Raw genomic sequence first — 18609 nt, 5'->3', positions numbered from 1 at the left:
AAAAAAAAAAAATTCCTTTGCAATATTTCCATTTTGGAGAAACTGATTTTTAGGTCTTCACTGAATGTTAGTCATAATTATTATTATTATTATTATTATTATTAAAATAATAGACATGTCTACATTATATATATGTCCATTACACACTCAGTGTGGACATATATATAATGTGTTAGTTTCACTTTTTGAATTGAACACATTCTACATCGTGGAGGCGACGTCTTTCCACTTAGTGCGTCCTTCACCTCTGAAACGGGGCAGAGCTCCGTGGAAACACCTGCCTGACACAGCAACGTAGCGAACCGTGCATGTCCGCGGCGCACAGCTCCACAGACATGCACGGGGGGGGGGAAACGACGTCGCCGTCGCACCGATGTACGCGGATACGCGCCGCTTTAATGAGCGCGCACGTCGTGCGTCTACTTTGGAGGTCGGCTGTTATCAGTATAATCAGAGACAACCATGAATGAGTTCGCCTCAGTTTCACGTGATTGTCACTGTCAGCCTGTTAGAAAAACATTTTACTGACCCCCCCCAAAACAAAAACACTTCGGATCTGAACGATTCACACAAGTCACCTAATTGGTCATGAAAAAAGCGAGTTTCGCTTTTCGGCGCGCTGTTTGCATCCCTGTTATTATTTCTTATTTTTCGCATCCTAAAGTTGCCCCTCAGTTCAAATACAAGTGAACCTGTAAAGGAGAGAGAGTGGGTGCTTTTGTAATGATGTGACATTGTCTTTCTTTCTTTATAAAAAGAAAACTAATCGATTCTGATAATCTAATAATCAGTTTGAGTAGTTTTTAAAGAAAGAAAAAAAGTCAAAATTCTCTGATTGCAGCTTCTTAAATGTGAATATTTCTGGTTTCTTTGTTCCTTTATGAGAATAAACTGAGTCTCTCTTTGGTTTGTGGACAAAACAAGACATTTGAGGACGATGTCTTGTGGTTTGAGAAACACTGATTGACATTTTATCGACCAAACAACTAATCGATTAATAGTTGAAATAATCGACAGATTAATCGATAATAAATATTTAACCATTAGTTGCAGCCCTAGTGTATACATATTTACGGGCAACATGTGTAACCTAATAACAAATAAATAAATCAGTTGATTGATCGATGAAGCTCATTGGTCCGTTAACAGGAAGTGTGTGTGTGTCTCACCTGAGCCTGCAGGAGGCGCAGCTGTCGGTCCTGATGGAGGAGGAGCTGGTAGGTGTCGGGGGGTATGACCCCACAGGAGGAGGGAGGGGGGAGGAGGGAGGGGGAGTCGACAGCAGGAGGAGCAGGAGGAGGAGAGGAGTGATGGCTGCAGGGGCAAGGAGGAGCAGGGGGGAGAGGGGAGGTGGGAGGAGGAGGAGGAGCAAAGACACAGGTGGAGGGAAGAGGAGGAGGAGAATGATGATGGGTGGAGTGTAGAGGAGCAGGAGGAGGAGGAGTGTGATGATGTGAAGGAGGAGGAGAAGAGTGGTGGGAGGAGGGAAGAGGAGGAGGAGGAGAAGAGTGATGATGTGAAGGAGGAGGAGGAGCAGGAGTGTGATGAAGGGTGGAGTGTAGAGGAGCAGCAGCAGGAGGAGGAGGAGGGGGGAGGAGGAGTCTGGGGGAGGAGAAGATGGAGGTGCAGCTGTGGGAGTGGGGGGAGCAGCAGGAGCAGGGCTGCTGCAGGTTGGGGTTGGGGGTGCTGTGGAGGTGGGGGGGAGGGGGAGCAGGTCTGGGAGCAGCGGAGGAGGAGGAGTTTCCTGTCAGAGGAGCAGCAGCAGGAGCAGAAGGAGGAGCAGGAGGAGGTCTGGGGGCGGAGCCAGAGTGGTGGCGAGCGCTGTGATTGGACGTCGTGAAGCTGCTTTCGATCAACAGAGAGAGTTCAGGGACGGACGGCTGAACTCTACGACTCTGGAGGAGAGAAGAGATGAAAACATGACATTTTAAAGGGATAGTTCAACATTTTGGCAAATTGGCCCATTGCCATAATCCCTATAGTCATAGCAGTAGGTTCGTTACCTTTAATTGTCGGTGCAAGCTGTTTTTAGAACGGCGGAGCAGAGCCGTGAGCTGCTCAGAGCTACGCTACGGAGGCCCATTATGGGATTTCTTGGTTTCCCTCATCAAACTCATCAAATACACAATCCAACAACTCCACAACGCTCTGGTGGACAAGTTGTGACCTGCACATTCACCACGCTATGAGATAATAACACAACGTTACCAGACAGAGTTGTTTTAGAGGGAAATGCCGACGGGAACGCGCGGTTTTGCATGAATTTACCTCTAAAACAACTCCACCGTTCTAAAAACAGCTTGCACCGACAATTAAAGGTATCAAACCTACTGCTATGACTATAGGGATTATAGCAATGGGTCAATTATTGCCAAAATGTTGAACTATCCCTTTAACCGCTTCAGACAAAGATGTCCACTTCTGAAAAACTGCTCTAAAGATCTAACAGATTAATATTTTTTTCTGTTTTTTTTTTTGCATAAATCCCTTAAACCACTTCTCCTCTGTCCAAAACTACCAAAATATTCAATAATTCTGAGGATTTTAACCCTTGAAATGCCAGTTTGATTCCTCGATGTCACTGTTTTTTTTAAATGAAAAAAACACAAAACAGTTAGCTATTTTCTGAAAAACAAATGTCAAGTGACTGGGGCATTTTTTTTTTAATCAGTCTTGGATAGGGTCAAGGATTCCTCAAAATATTGGCTTTGTAGCATCATTAGTTTTTCCCTCCCATTGACTCCCATTAAAACTTCCATTAAAAATCCCATTAAACCACATTTTTAAATCTAATTGTTTTTACAAGAAATAATCATGCATTCTGTGATGTTAGGGTTTAGATTTGAAGAAAACTAGTCAAATTTTTCATTTTTACAGTTTACCAGCAGATAGTGCTATTTTCTCATTATATATTAGGCATACAAAAAGGTGTTCAGTGCTCAGAGAAATACTCACTTGCCTAATAACTGTGCACACAGTGTATACTGTCATGGTTCTCTGCTGTACAAATAAAACAACAGTCTGACCTCTGACCTCTGACTGACCTGCTGAGTGGGGGGGTGGGGGCTCGGGGACGGCCGTGGAGACAGATCTTCATCCTCCACTCCTGAGTCCTGGTCGCTGACGGAGAGGCCGGCGGCGGCGGCGGCTGGTGGAGGGGCGGCGGCGCTGAGGACAGAGGACACACACCTGATGATGATGATGATGATGATGATGATGTCAGACAGGTGGTAAAAGTGGGCGTGGCCAGCGGCGTTACCTGCTGAAGGACCTCCGAGCCTCCCTGAAGACCTCCATCTGTCGGCCGTGACCTTCTGGCCTCAGCTCGCACTGCAGCGTCCGACCGTCCACCGGCGCCACCTGGGAGGAACACACAGCTCATCATCATCATCATCATCATCATCATCATCTACAGTCTGTGTAAACTGAAACTGAGATTTGTTTTAACCATCCCGACAAATGTGAATGATAGATAATAAAATCCGTTTAGTGAAAATTAGGTTTTATAATCATGACAAAAAGCTCAAGCTCCGCCCACTCGCTGAGCTGCACCAGATTTCAACTGTCAATCAAATACCACCTAACGACGTTAGATAGATAGATTGATAGATCAAACAGCACACAGGAGGTTTTTACTCCCTGTGGCAATCAGACTGTATAACTCCTCCATGTCCAAAACACAACAACATACCGGTACCTCCTTTTTAAATTATGTGTAGGCCCTTTTAAACTAGTATTATATTGTATTTCAATTATGTATTATATTCAAATTATGTAGCACTGTATTTAACTTATCTTTAGGCTGTTCCTTTTGCAAAAGTAGAGTTTATTTTTATTGTTTTAGACATTGTAGGGTATATTTGATCATATCATCATTATTTCTTCTTTGTGCTTCATTTATTTCCTTTGCACATTTCCTTTTGGAGCAACCTGGCATAAGAGTTTCCTTCTGGATGAATAAAGTTCTATCTATCTATCTATCTATCTATCTATCTATCTATCTTATTGATCCCGTAGGAAATTCATTTTTCATCATTTCATGCATAAAAACAATATAAAAGAAAGATAACAATGAATATTCATAAAAAGATAGAGATAGCAGCCAATAAATATTTAAAAAAGATAGAAAAATAGCAGCTTTTTATGTGCAGTTGCGCATATATATATATATATATAGTGGTACTGGGGTTGTGCCGTTACGCGCGGGGTAATAACTAGCTGCAGTTTATCTACGTCATTCTTCTTCCCGCCTGAAAAAACAAATCAAAAACCTTTTTATCCTCAAACTTCACAGTTCAGCTCTATATTTATGAATCTGTTCACATGTTTTCAAGAACCATTTTCTAACATATTTAATATGTTTTCAATCAAATCTCCTATTTCACTTTACACAGAGTTTAACCTCGTCAGTCGTCGCTGCATCACTGACAAACACTCAGGTGTGTTATTTATTAAACATACGAAGAAGGAGAAGATTTTTTTTTTTTGATTTTTACAACCACACTTTATTTACCAATCACAGGACAATTATCAGCTGTTCCTTCTACCCAACTACAGACTCATCTATTTATTTACAACCCACACCAATAAACACACATACATACATCAACACAAACAACCCCACATCAATCAATCAACCCATAAATAAATAAGTAGAAGAAGGAGAAGAAGAAGGACAAGAAGGAGAGAAAGAAGGAGAAGGAGAGGAAGAAGGAGAAGGAAAAGAAGGAGAAGAAGGGAGAAGGAGAAGAAGGAGAAGAAGGGAGAAGGAGAGAAAGAAGGAGAAGGAGAGGAAGAAGGGAGAAGAAGGAGAAGGAGAGGAAGAAGGGAGAAGAAGGAGAAGGAGAGGAAGAAGGGAGAAGAAGGAGAGGAAGAAGGAGAACTGTTACCTGGTAGAGTGTAAAGGACTGGAAGGCCGTCAGCAGCTCGTAGTCCAGTCCAGATCCCGGTCTGGGAGCTCGGCACTGGAAGAACTGCGGAGCTCTGTGAGTGGAGGCGAAGAGGACGAGGAGGAAGCAGCCGCTCTCCGACAGAACCCTGTAACCAACGGAGACGACGGTGAGACACGGACACAGACTCAGGGTTCCCACCCTTTTCTTGAAATCATTTTCCAGGACATTTTCAGCTGCTACAGTCTGACCGACATGTTATTAAGGTACATCGCCCCGTCCCATTCATGCTTTGAAGAAGTTGTAGTTCGACAGTTGTACTTTATTTTGTACATTCAACCAGTTTTTTTCTATATTTATTATTTTCTCTCACCCCAAGAAGTTTGATTTAAAAGATATGCAGTCTGTGGCTCTAACTTATCTATGAAATAATCTCTCACGTGCTTAGAAATTAAGACAAATTTATCATAGAACAACGCAAAAACGTGTTTTTTTGTTTTTAAACCACATCTAAAACAGCTGTCTTTTCCCGCTGGGCACATCTTTGGAAAACAAATCCTTAGTGGGGTCTGAAGAAGTTAAACAGAGCTCTGGTAGCTGATGTCACCATGTGATAAATGATTTTCCAGAACATTTGACCCCTTTTCTCAATTTCCGTGTGTTTTCCATGACTGGATAATTGGTCAACCATTTTCCAGATTTTCATTCACCTGAGGGACATGTCTGTCTCTGCAGGAGAAGAAGAAGAGGAAGAAGAAGACCGGTCACTCACCGGTCCTGGAGCGCGGAGCTGAACAGGAACCTGAGGCACCAGGCCGACACCTGAGGGTTGTAGACGTGTGTGACTCCACTCAGCCAGCTGGACAGAGAGGAGGGGTCATGACATCAGAGACAAGAACATATGATGCTGGCTGAACTAAACTGGAGCGGGTTTGGTCTGAACGTCAGGTTTACACACGGTTGTTTATATATTATAAGTAGAAACCACTTCAAAATTATCAGTTTCTCTGGTTTTACTATTTATAGGAATGTGTTAGTAAAATTAACATTTTAGTTTTAGCTAATGACAACATTTCTCCCAAAATTGAAATGAAAATATTTCCATTTAGAGCATTTATTGGTAGATAATGACAGCTAGTAAAAAAATAACAAAAAATTTAAAGTCTTTTCAGACCTTGAATAATAATAATGCAAAGAAAACATGGGTAATATTTACAATAAGGTACACAAAATTAGAGTAGTTACTCATTTTGATGTCTCACTTATTGTAAAGTGTTACCAAAACATGTCCATATTCATTCCTGACCAACACAACAGGAATATTTTAATTTAGGAAGAATTTATAAATCAATTTTGGTGGGATAATATCAATGTTTAATCCCAGCAGTGGTTTTTATAATCTTCCTATAAAACCAGATGTGGTTCAGGTGACGACCTCATCAGTGTCTCATTAAATCAGAATGAGTTGTGTTTGTGTTGGTGTTTTAAAAAAAAACTGGACTCGAATAAGTGCCAAACATGTAGAGATGCTTTTTAAGTTTTTTCCAGATCTGTGTTTGTATCTTTATGTTTATAACCCTGCTTCTTCCTACTCTTCGACTCTAATCTGTTCTGGGATCAGCCGACAGACTCACAGTCCGACCAGCGGCAGCGTGGCGGCTTTGGGATCCGACTCCAGCAGCAGCAGCAGCTTCCTGGTCTGATCCATGGTCAGAAACCTGCAGACGGGAAAACAACAGCTACAGTAAAAACAGCAGAAGGAGGAAGAGGAAGAAAGAGAAAAGAAAAAGAAGGAGAAGAGGAAAAGAAAAAGGAGGAGGAGCAGGAGAAGGAGAAAAGAAAAAGAAGGAGAAGGAAGAGAAAAGAAAAAGGAGGAAAAGGAAAAGAGGAAAAAGAAGAAGGAGGAGGAGAAGGAGAAAAGAAAAAGAAGGAGGAAAAATAAAAAGGAGGAGGAGGAGGAGAAGGAGAAAAGAAAAAGGAGGAAAAATAAAAAGGAGGAGGAGGAGGAGGAGGAGAAGGAGAAGGAGAAAAGAAAAAGAAGGAGAAGGAAGAGAAAAGAAAAAGGAGGAAAAGGAAAAGAGGAAAAAGAAAAAGGAGGAGGAGAAGGAGAAAAGAAAAAGAAGGAGAAGGAAGAGAAAAGAAAAAGGAGGAAAAGGAAAAGAGGAAAAAGAAAAAGGAGGAGGAGAAGGAGAAAAGAAAAAGAAGGAGAAGGAAGAGAAAAGAAAAAGGAGGAAAAGGAAAAGAGGAAAAAGAAAAAGAAAAAGGAGGAGAAGGAGAAAAGAAAAAGAAGAAGGAGAAAAGAAAAAGAAGGAGGAGAAGGAGAAAAGAAAAAGAAGGAGGAGAAGAAAAGGAAAAAGGAGAAGAAGGAGAAAGAATGAGGAGAAGAAAAAGGAGGAGGAGGAGAAAAGAAGAAGGAGGAGAAGGAAAAGAAGAGGAAAAAGAAAAAGGAGGAGGAGGAAGAGAAGGAGAAAAGAAAACGAGGGAGAAGGAGGAGAAGAAAAAAATAAAAAGAAGGAGGAGAAGAGGAAAAGGAAAAGGAAGCAGAAAAAGAAAAAGAAGAAGGAGAAGAAGTGCTTCATGGAGGAGAAGGAGGACCTCACCCTCTCTGTCTGCTGGCTGTGAGCTGCGTAGCGGAGCGTGCAGCTGTAGCTGCTGTAGCTGCGCTGCTGGTCAGACTCCTCAGCAGCGCCGTGGGGATGACGGGCAGCGGCCGCAGCGGCTGGATCTCCACGGCGACGGAGGGACAGACGGCCGACCAGCTGAGGCCGAAGGTCGCCGCGGCGTCGGGCTGCAGCGAGCAGGACACGGCCACTCTGACCTTCAACAGCTGAGACAGATCCAGAGTCTGTTTGCTGCTCACAGCCTGATGCAGCAGCTGGAGAGACAGGAGAGACGGTTTTATTAAGTTCAAATCATCTGCTATTAGAACTACATGAGGTGCAACAAAAAAATATTGCATAATCCCGTTAAGGAACAGCACATTCAGCCAGGCTGTATTCTCATTCAAAGCATCACGTCAATGGAACACAGTGCCACTATCGATCAGAGAATCTCCATCATATCACTCATTCCAAGCAAATGTTAAGAACTGGCTTGTAGACACCCAAAGATGTGAGTAGGCCTGGGACGATAATCAATAAATCAATTAATCGCACGATAAATGAAAATGAACTCGATAGTTTTTCCGGCCTCGATAAATCGCCATGTGCATGCACGTATTTGTTTTCCTGGTCTCTGGCCTCCAACCAGGCTGGATGACAAGAGGCTTCACTCTGCATCGGTCTCAGCACCTGGGCCGTTTGTTTTGCAGAATGAACGGAGTGAACCCTCTTTTCAGTCATCCAGGATCTTTGTTTCCCAGAATGCATTTGGCAGCAACCGGCAGCGCTAGCTGTAAAGCTAAGCAGCTAAAAGCTATTTTACCGTCTTGCTGCGGCGCTGTTAACACGTCACTTTTTAAAGTTTTAATATTTTTTCATGCCAGAAAGTCACAGTTTAGATCCCAGTCTGTGGTCAGTTTATCCACATATCACCCGACGTTTTTGGAGCTACTGTGGTAGCAGCGAGCAGGAGGAGCGGGGCTTCCCCAGTCTGCAGCCGCCTGCAGCAGCTCACTGGCCGGTCAACCTCCGTCATTGGGGGAGAAAACGACTAAGAAAACTTATCAGCAGGTTTTTAGAGGTTTACCGCCGGCTGGTTTAATACTTTATTGGAGATAAATGCTAGTCTCATTGATGAAATGTAACAATTGTGGCAGTCGCATTAGTTTGTTTGAATGAAAAGTGAAGCTTCCTGTGTGTATTGGACAGAAGAGCAGTGCTGCCTCGGGGCTCTGTCTGTACAGAAATCACCACATTTTACATTAATAAATAAATGTTTTACAATGAACCGATCAGTCTGCATTAAGTTTTATTTTATTAAACTATATAACATGGTTACGCTACACGGCAAAGATACTTCACTACCGTCTTTGGTTACGGTTAGACAATAATAATCAATAAATTATTCAATAAACACTAATAATAACAACAACTTTGATCAATTTACTTCTTTCCTGTGACTTCCTGTTACCTTGAAGCAGCGATGCAGCTCGGCCTCTGATTGGACGACGGCGTCCGGCGTCTCGGTCTGCGTGGAGAACAGACAGGAAACCAGGACGTCTCCAGGAAGCACGGCGGAGGGAACACGGACCGCCGACGCTCCGGGCTGGTCCCGACCCGGATCGAACCGGTCCAGAGTGACGGTGAGGCCCTCCTCATCTGGAGCAGAGTTCAACAGTTAAAGGGATAGTTCAACTACAGTTAACACTCTGATGATGATGAACGACCTGTGTTTTATTATAACAGACGCTCTGGACCAATCAGAGCTCAGGATGACCGGGCCTCACCTGAGTCCACAGACACCGATCCCAGGAAGAAGCAGTGGAGGCGGAGCTTGTTGCTGTGGTGGACGTGTCGCTGAGACAGACGCAGAGCTTTCTCCAGCAGCACCACCCGAGGCTTCCTGCACACACACACACAACACACACACACAGGTTAGCCTTACATGACATTTCTTTATTGTACAATGACAATAAAGCTCTTGATTCTTGAATCTTATACAATTGAATGACAATAAAGAACTTTGAGCTGCAACTATTAATCGATTAATCGAACAATAATCGATTATTAAATGAATCGTCAACTATTTTGATGATCTAATAATCAGTTTAAGTCAAAATTCTCTGATTTCAGCTTCTTAAATGTGAATATTTCTCGTTTCTTTGTTCGAGTTTGTTTGAGTAAACAACACTGACATTTTTCAAAAAAATTTTATATTGTATTGACCAAACAACAAATCTATTAATCGTATAAAACAATGGTTCTCAAAGTGGGATAGAATTTTTAAACTTTTTTTTTTTTAGACATTTTTACCACTTTTTTAAAGAAATTGTACCACTTCTAGAATTAAAAAAAACAAAAAACTTTTATGAGGAATTTTACCACTTTTTTCCTAGAAAATTTTGAACTTCTTTTTTTAATCTTACCACTTTGTTCTAGAAATGTGGAGAAATTGTACCACCTTTTTCCCCAGAAATTTCAGATTAATTGATAATGAAAATAATTGTTAATTGCAGCATTTGAGTTTCATTGGCTTTTAAAACTGATTTTTTGAGTCTGTTTCTACCTGTCGGACATTATTTTGATACAAAAATGTCCCCCGACATAAATTATATAAATAAGTGTGTGTGTGTGTGTGTGTGTGTGTGTGTGTGTGTGTGTGTGTGTGTGTGTGTGTGTTTACCTGTGTGAGCAGAGCTGGAGGCGGAGCTTCTCTCCCGCGGGGCTGCCGTCCCACAGCGCCGATCTGGATTTGGGGAAACTGAGCTGAGTGAGCAGAGTGGTGGAGGATCTGTGGACCAGCAGGAGAAGAAGGAGAAGGAGAAGAACAGATGATTAACGGATTGATTGATTGATTTATTCACAGTTTATTGATCAACTCATCATCAATGACCAGACATTCGGTCTCGTCTCGGTCTCAGTCTTTTTCTCCAGACCAGTCGAGACCACAGCTGCAGTCACATCTCTTTGGTTTCTGTGATGTAATTCAATGAGTTTCAGATCATTCAAATAGTTACTAAACTTCTGTTCAATACAAACTTTGTTCACATTAAATATGGTTTAGATTTGACATCAAATCGTCTTTTCTTTGTTTTAGCTGAGGAGGAATAATGTAAATATCAAGACATGATTATTATTATGAGGACTGGGACTGGAGACAGTTTGGGGATGGTCTCACATTGGTTTGGTCTGGGTCTTGACTACAACACTATTATAAAAAGCTAAAAAAAAAATAAAGAGTTGTTGTGTTTAACTACAATGACAAAATATACGACTGGACCAACAGACTTTTATTTAAAGGGACAGTATGTGAGATTTACCCCCATCTAGCGGTGCGGTTGCATGTCGGCACGTATTCTTGCTGTTGCGTTTACGTAAACTCGGGCAGAAGTCAGAAAAACAACACACGCTGCATGTATCAGGATAAACAAGCCTCTATGTAAACAAACGGTCCGCCAGCACGAGGCAAAACAATACAGGCGTGACAATATGTTGTCATGGTGATGTCGTATTGTTTACCTGACCCACGTTTTACCGGCTTTCTCTCGTCGAGTAAAATAACATCCAGTCGGTTTGCCGACGGCGTCACTCACGGCGTCATTCAGGTGTCTGACTGCACCTGAAGGCAACACCAGTGCCTCCGTCCTTCCTCACACTAGCTACACGGTGGTGACAGTTTTAACAGGCGCTGTCTGGAAAACTTTCTCCCCGAGCCGAGAAGCTCCGGCGGCCCGAGTTTGAGGTTACTTACAGCCACGGTGACACTGAACGTAAAACATGGCGATTCAACATGGCAGAGAAGGTTCGGTGAACCCCCCCCTGTATGTTTGTAACGACTTGTAACATCTCATTCTAAGGTACGAGAAAGCGCTCGTTTGTATGCGGGCGCGATTCCACTTCAGTGAAATACGTATTTATGAAAGCGATATTTGATTTTTGTCAATAAAAAGCCAATAAAGTCCCATACTGTCCCTTTAACCGAGTTGCACATGCATTTTGAAATGTTTTATTATAACTTTTTACATGCATGATGTAAGCATGAGCTTTTAATAAACCTCTTCTTCCACAAATTGAAAGTAAAACTAAAATTTATAAAAGTTAAAATAATTTATAAAAGTTAAAATAAAATAAATTATTTCTTTCTCTTTTTCAAGTGCAAACAATATTATGTGCAGTGTTTTCCTCTAGGATTTTTTTAAGTAGTGGCAGCGACCCCCCCAGTGCCATTTATTTCACTACTCGGATACTCGTAACAAATTACTGAACACAACGACAAAATTTCCTGTTTTGTTGTGTTTAGCAATTTGTCGTTGTGTTTTCTCTTTTTGTGTTGTGTTTTGTAAAGTGGGGTCATTTTCTTTAAATTCTACTACTTTTTTCTAGAATTGTAAGACTTTTTTTGGGGAGAAATCTTTACCACTTTTTTTTTTATTATTAGTATTTATTTATTTTTTAGAAAATTTACCACTTCTTCTAGAATTTTTTAAAACTTTTTAATGAGGAATTTTACCACTTTTTTGAGAAATTTTACCTATTTTTTTTCTAGAAATTTTTTAAAAACAATTTATCTTACCACTTTATCTAGAATTTTTTTTTTTTTTTTTTTTTTTTTTTTTACTTTTTTTAAGAGGAATTTTACCACTTTTTTTCTAGAAAATGTTTGACTTTTGTTTTTTGGGGGGGAAATCTTACCACTTTTTTTGGAGAATTCTTTACCACATTGTTCTAGAAATGTTTAAATGTTTTTGGAGAAATTGTATCACTTTTTTCCAGAATTTTCAGCAATTTTCTCTACAATATTTCCAAAAATTCACGCCACTGGCCCTAATTTGAACGCACATTGACCAAAAAAGTAACACAACGGCAAAATTTCCTGTTTTGTTGTTGTGTTTAGTAATTTGTAGTGTTTTCTCTTTTGTCGTTGTGTTTTCTGATTTGCCTTTGTGATTGGCACCTCAGGGCCACCGTAGTGTGTGTTGCATGTATCCAGGCTCCCTCAATAAGCTTTCCATAGCTTCAACGGGAGATTTGATTCACACTTTGAGTCTGAATAAAGTGTTAACTGATGTTTATTACGATTAATTAATCACAGAAAAATAACGCGACGAAAAAATAAAATAACGCATTTAATCGCAATTTATTTTTGCACTCAGTCCCAGCAGCGCGGAACTTTCCTCATTGTGCACAAGTTCCCGGCGACCCCGTAACACTGCTGCACAGGGGAGAACAACACGGCGCGAAACCACACACACACACACACACCACATACAGTCTGTGAGCGAAACCCAACAGGAGCACAATGGAAGCTTATGAGAAGTCGCTGCATGGCTCGGTGAACGGGAACTTTAGTTTTAAAAGACGAGCGGACGGCAGCCAGGATAAAGGCATAGTGGTTTGCAAATGGTGCAAAAAGGAGCTGGCGTATCACCGCAGCACCTCCAGCCTCCGCTACCACCTCAACGCCAAACACTTTGTTGCAGTGGGAAACGGAGATGCTGCTGGCTCCAGCAAGCAGAGCCGGAAATCCAAACTGGACAAGATGACGGGATTCAGAGCCAAAATGAATAAATCCACGGCTGATAAAGTCACAAACGCGCTGGCGAGGTGGATCGCAGCGGACTGCCGGCCGCTGTGCGTGCTGGAGGACCCGGGGCTGCAGGCGCTGCTGCAGACCGCCTCCTCCGACCCCACGTACGAGCTGCCGAGCAGGAAGACCGTCTCATACACCATACAGCAGCTGTACGACACCGAGAAGCAAGCGAGAGTTAATCTACTGGAGAAAGCCGAGTGTGTGGCTGTGACTGGGGATCAGTGGAGCTCCACGGTGAGCAGCATGAGCAGCAGCAGCGACAACAACACAGATTACGTGGCTGTGACGGCGCATGTTATTGACGAATGGCGGCTCAAGTCCTTCGCCCTCACCGCGCAGAAGACCAACACCACGGACTGCGATGAGAAATGCTCCGAGTTGTTCCTCTCCGTGGCAGAAGCGTGGGGGATTCAACATAAAGTTACAACAGTTGGGACAGACATGATGCTCCCGTCGAGGCACATGCCGTGTGTTGCGCACATCCTGCAGAGAACCGTGGCTGTGTGTCTGTCCGACGGCGGAGGGTTGAACGACGCGCTGCTGGACAAATGTCGCCAGATCGTGGGTCATTTTACGCACAGCGCCGCTCACACGGAGGAGCTGCACTGGGAGCAGACGGCGCTGGGGATCAACAGAGAGCCGCTGATGGTACAGGACGCTCCCACCAGGTGGAACTCCACGCTGGATATGATGTCTGGTCTCCTGAATAACCAGGAGGCCGTGAAGGCAACACTGACCAAGCAGCAGCACAAACTCCCGGTCACCACGCTGACCGCAGAGGAGTGGGACAGACTACAGGGGCTGGCCGCCGTGCTAGAGCCATGCAGGTAAAAACCAAAACTCACCTACACCAAGAACTGTTTAATATGGGTTTATTAGTTGGCAACAATGGCATCTTTCCCTTTTAAAAGCTTTTTGAATTGAGACACTACAGGCAAAAACACTGTTTTTTTCATGCACTGTTCAATTTTGAGATTTTGGGCTAGTTTTCATCTTAAACAATTCAAGTAATTCATCTAATGCTACAAGTTATATGTTTGAGCTTTAGCATTAGCCTTTTTCAACATTGCTTTAGCAGTTTCTTCAACTAATTTAGCATTGGTTCAACAATTTCTTCAGCTCATTCAGCATTGCTTCAGCCATAGCGCTCCAGCTGCTTTCAGCATTCACACGCATTTTCTGCAGGAAATGCTTCTTCTTCTATTAGTTGGCAATGGCATCTTTTCCTTTTAAAAGCTTTTTGAATTTACCATTGTTTAAAACAGAAGTAAGGTGAATGTTTGTGTTAATATAAGTCTTAAATAGTTGTATCTTCCGACAGCAATCACTTCTATTGAGTGTTTGGTCTGAAACACGGGTCTGTCAGTCACTCTGCTCTGCTCTGAGCCGAGGAGAAAACTTTCCTTGTATCCTACAACCTTCATCCAATGAGGAGAGAGAACGGCATAAAGGGGCGGTCCTCTCTGTGTGTGCAGCCAAGGGATGCGCCTGAATGTGGTGACGTAGGGACGAGGGCGGGGACTGCTAACAAAACGACCGGATCGCTTACTTCTGCTTTAAACATGCAGGATTTCAATGTTTTCATCTACCTTTAGCATTTCTACTGCTTTTTTTTTTTTTTTTTACCTTTAAGAGACATTCATCTCATACTACAAGTTATATGTTTCAGCTTTAGCCTTTTTCAACATTAGCAGTTTCTTCAGCTAATTTAGCATTGATTCAACAATTTATTCAGCTCATTCAGCATTGCTTCAGCCATAGCGTTCAGCTGCTTTCAGCATTCACATGCATTTTCTGCAGGAAATGCTATCTTTCTCTAGTATGATTTTATTAGTTGGCAATGGCATCTTTTCCTTTTAAAAGCTTTTTGAATTGACCATTGTTTAAGATATTTTTTTTGCGAGACACTACAGGCAAAAGCACTGTTTTTTAAAAACATGGCGAAATTAGATATATATTTTTTTAGGGCTGGTGACAGTATTTTTTCATTTACAGAGTGATAAAAAGAGATATCCAAAATCCTCCTCTGTAAAAACTTCTGACTCTAATGTGTCAACAAAATAAAACAAGAATTTTGAAAGTAGCTTTATCCAATGTTCAGATTTCGGTTCTGGACGTGTATGCAAATTAGCACATATCTGTCTTAATGTCAGTGATAAACTTGGGAAGTTTCATGGTGATATGTGTTGGTTACATTTTTTTTACCCTATTCACCTGTAGTGTCTCAACTTATGGTTAATTTGCACAGTAAATAATAATCCTTTAACTGTCCGTTGCAGATATGTGACTGAGCTTCTTGGCGGTGAGACTTATGTCCCGTGTTCTGTGGTGCTTCCTGCTCTCTGCCACCTGGACCGCAGCATGAAGGTCTCCGCCGACGACCCCGACTACGTGGCGAGCTTCAAGGCCGCCTTCTCCAAGGACCTCGCCCGACACCAAGCGACGCTCAACCACGAGTGGCTCAAGCTGGCGACGGTGCTCGACCCGCGCTTCAAGGACTTAAAGGTACAGTATGTAAGAAATCTAAAGCAACTGGCCGTAAAAACATCCTCCTAATATGTCACAGAGACTCAGGAATAATGTTCATATAACACGATGAACTCACCAACAACAATAGTACAGCCAGAGTATTCGCATTAAAAATCTTTTTTTGCAGACTGCAAATCATGTTTATGTTTTGAATTTACGTGTTTACATGTTGCGCCACCTAGCGCTCTCTCCCAGTCACGGCGGCGTCAGTAGGTGCGTTTCCATCAGCTGTTTAGATGCATCTAGATGTATCGCATCGGAAAATGATGATGGAAACGCCGTGATTCAAATTAAAATCCCCTGATTCGCACAAACTGAAATACGCTCGCTATGGCCGGGTTTTGGTTGATTCGAATGGGATGGAAACAGCTGTATGCGAATTAAGTGTGACGTAGCCACTTTCACCCCATCTGCTCCCGTGTTTGCAGTTCACTCACAAGACAACAACAGGGTTTCTGCACCGCCACGCAGCCCCCACACACCTTCATAATGATGTTACTGCACAGTTCTTCATAGTTCCTCCTCAGTAAAAACCAAACTTATCAACCAGCGCATCCAGCGTTTCATTAATAAAGTCTGCCGCGACTCTCTCTCTCTGTCCCTCTCACACACACTCCCACACGGACAGGTCGCGTTGCGACGGTAATAAACATATGCGCTAAATCGCGAATGTGTTCAAATCAGACCGTCAGTCTGTCGGGGGGGGGGGGGCAAACTCCGTAGATGGAAACACACATGATTTGAATTTCTTTTAATGCGCATTTCCCAGTAATTCAAATCACTTTGGATGGAAACATGGCGTTTCAGCCTCAGTCTGCTTCCACTGAGCTGCTGCTATGACTGGGAGGAAAAACCAGATCGCTGTGTTTTGAATTTGACTGCAGTAACTGTTTTTGGCCACATTCTTACATATTGTACCTTTTTAAAGTGTCTCCCCAAAGCAGAGCGAGAGGCGGTGTGGACCGGCCTCGAGGCGCTGCTCCAGAAAGAATCCAGAAGAAGTGCTGCTACCGCCGCGGCGACGCCGACAACAACGGAGCAGCAGCCGCCGGCGAGGAAGAAGAAGCGGCTGCTGCTGTGTGCGTCGGAGTCGGACACGGACGAGGACGAGGACGAGGACGGCGTGGCGGGGCCTGGCCGGGCGCTGAGCCGCTACGGGGCCGAGCCCACCGTGAGCGAGACCGACTGCCCGCTGCAGTGGTGGTCCACGCACGCCGGCGCCCACCCCCACGTGTCCGTGCTGGCGCGGCGCTTCCTGAGCAGCCCGGCCACGGCCGTGCCCTGCGACCGACTCTTCTCTCTGGCGGGAAACGCCGCGGAGAAGAAGAGAGCCGCGCTCGGCCCCGAAAACCTCAACACGCTCGTCTGTCTCAGCAGCTGGTTAAAGGGGAAGGAGAGGCCGACGAGTCCCGAGTTTGTTATTAAACTCATTGTTGACTAATTTAATAGTCAACGCATCGTTGTTGTTTTTTTTACTTTGTTTTTCTCTAAAAGGGTTAGTTCACCCATTATCATTATCTCCTCCCCCTCATGTGGACTAAGGGCTGGGAGAAGTTTCAGAGTCCTCCGTGGCTTCTCTGAGTTACAGGGGGTCTCGGCGTAGCAGTGCATGTCCATATAACGGTTGCACATGGATACCAACTGTCTTCGTAACAAAAAGACACACCAAAAAACATCCAAATACCTCCATGCTGCTTGTATGTAATGTCCATGAAGCCCCGAAATGCGAAATTGTCCCGAAAAAAATGAAATAAGTCTATATTTCAAGCTTGTTTTGTAGCGGAAGCTTCTCAAAGCTCCTCTTCCTGGTTCATCAAATTTGGACGAACTGGGAAGAGGAGCTTCCGCTACAAACAAGCTTGAAAAATAGACTTATTTAATTTTTTTCGGGACAATTTTGCATTTTGGCGCTTCAATACAAGACGGACATTACATACGAGCAGCATGGAGGTATTTGGATGTTTTTTGGTGTGTCTTTTTGTTACGAAGACAGTTGGTATCCATTTGCAACCGTCATATGGACATGCACTGCTACGCCGAGACCCCCTGTAACTCAGAGAAGCCACGGAGGACTCTGAAACTTCTCCCAGCCCTTAGTCCACATGAGGGGGAGGAGATAATGAGTGAAATTTCAATTTTGGGTGAACTATCCCTTTAAAACTGCCGCCGCATCTGCCTTTCTGTCCTTGACACACATGCGCAGTGGTGACCGGGGTCAGCTGTGAGGCTAACATTAGCGTAAACAGAGAGCTAAACTTACTACTTACTCATATTGACAGCTGTAAACGTTAAAGGGATAGTTCAACATTATGGCAAATTGGCCCATTGCCATAACCGCTATAGTCATAGCAGTAGGTCCGTTACCTTTAATTGTCGGTGCAAGCTATTTTTAGAACGGCGGAGCAGAGCCGTGAGCTGCTCAGAGCTACGCTACGGAGGCTCATTATGGGATTTCTTGGTTTTCCTCATCAAACTCATCAAATACACAATCCAACAACTCCACAACGCTCTGGTGAACAAGTTGTGAGCTGCACATTCACCACGCTATGAGATATTAACACAACGTTACCAGACAGTTTGTGCTGCTCCTCAGTTTCACTTGTCTTTTTTATTTGACAGTTTCACACAGAACTTTCTAAATGGTTGTAAGAGTCTCTCCGTGTTTCTCCTCCTTCTGCCAAAGTAAAATTTAAATTTTTTCAGACAAGATAAGAGTCTCAGAAACTTTTTTTTTTAACAAAGCAAGATATAACCTTGAGGTGAGATACAAAATATGTTTATGGAAAGGCAGGGTAGGTATAATCTGAGAGGGGAACTGGATTTTAAGAGAGTTAATGTCAGAACAACTCTGAAAAGTACGTGCATAACAGTCTGCGGTAGCGATGTCACGATTATACATTTTCTTATTACGATTATTGTCAGAGAAATAATCACAGTGTTACGATTATTCTGCATATTAATTTCACAACACTATGAATGTGTAAAATCAAATATAGTCAAA

General features: G+C 43.1%; 2 protein-coding genes across 2 annotated transcripts in view; one reads left to right on the top strand and one right to left on the bottom strand.

Annotated features, from left to right (window-relative positions):
* Positions 1–18609, bottom strand: part of stil (STIL centriolar assembly protein) — a gene marked incomplete at both ends in the record, with an annotated part of 32300 nt that overhangs the window by 9945 nt on the left and 3746 nt on the right. The window contains 11 exons of the mRNA XM_083970942.1: positions 1170–1361; positions 1602–1895; positions 3045–3168; positions 3260–3360; positions 4890–5037; positions 5662–5748; positions 6524–6607; positions 7490–7764; positions 8961–9148; positions 9277–9392; positions 10173–10280. Coding sequence (XP_083827068.1) covers positions 1170–1361; positions 1602–1895; positions 3045–3168; positions 3260–3360; positions 4890–5037; positions 5662–5748; positions 6524–6607; positions 7490–7764; positions 8961–9148; positions 9277–9392; positions 10173–10280 — 1717 coding nt within the window. The remainder of the gene's footprint in view (positions 1–1169; positions 1362–1601; positions 1896–3044; positions 3169–3259; positions 3361–4889; positions 5038–5661; positions 5749–6523; positions 6608–7489; positions 7765–8960; positions 9149–9276; positions 9393–10172; positions 10281–18609) is intronic.
* On the top strand, positions 12765–17049 carry LOC310984718 (E3 SUMO-protein ligase ZBED1-like; the record flags this gene model as incomplete). The annotated part of the gene is made up of 3 exons (XM_083970032.1): positions 12765–13906; positions 15359–15584; positions 16537–17049. The coding sequence occupies exons 1-3, from the start codon at positions 12789–12791 to the stop codon at positions 17047–17049; spliced, it is 1857 nt and encodes a 618-aa protein (XP_083826158.1). The 5' UTR covers positions 12765–12788.

The sequence above is a fragment of the Trachurus trachurus genome, assembly GCF_905171665.1.
Source record: "Trachurus trachurus genome assembly, chromosome: 4".
NCBI classification, from domain to species: domain Eukaryota; kingdom Metazoa; phylum Chordata; class Actinopteri; order Carangiformes; family Carangidae; genus Trachurus; species Trachurus trachurus.
Note: the sequence above shows the minus strand (reverse complement) of the source record. Positions and strands in the feature narration are given on the sequence as shown.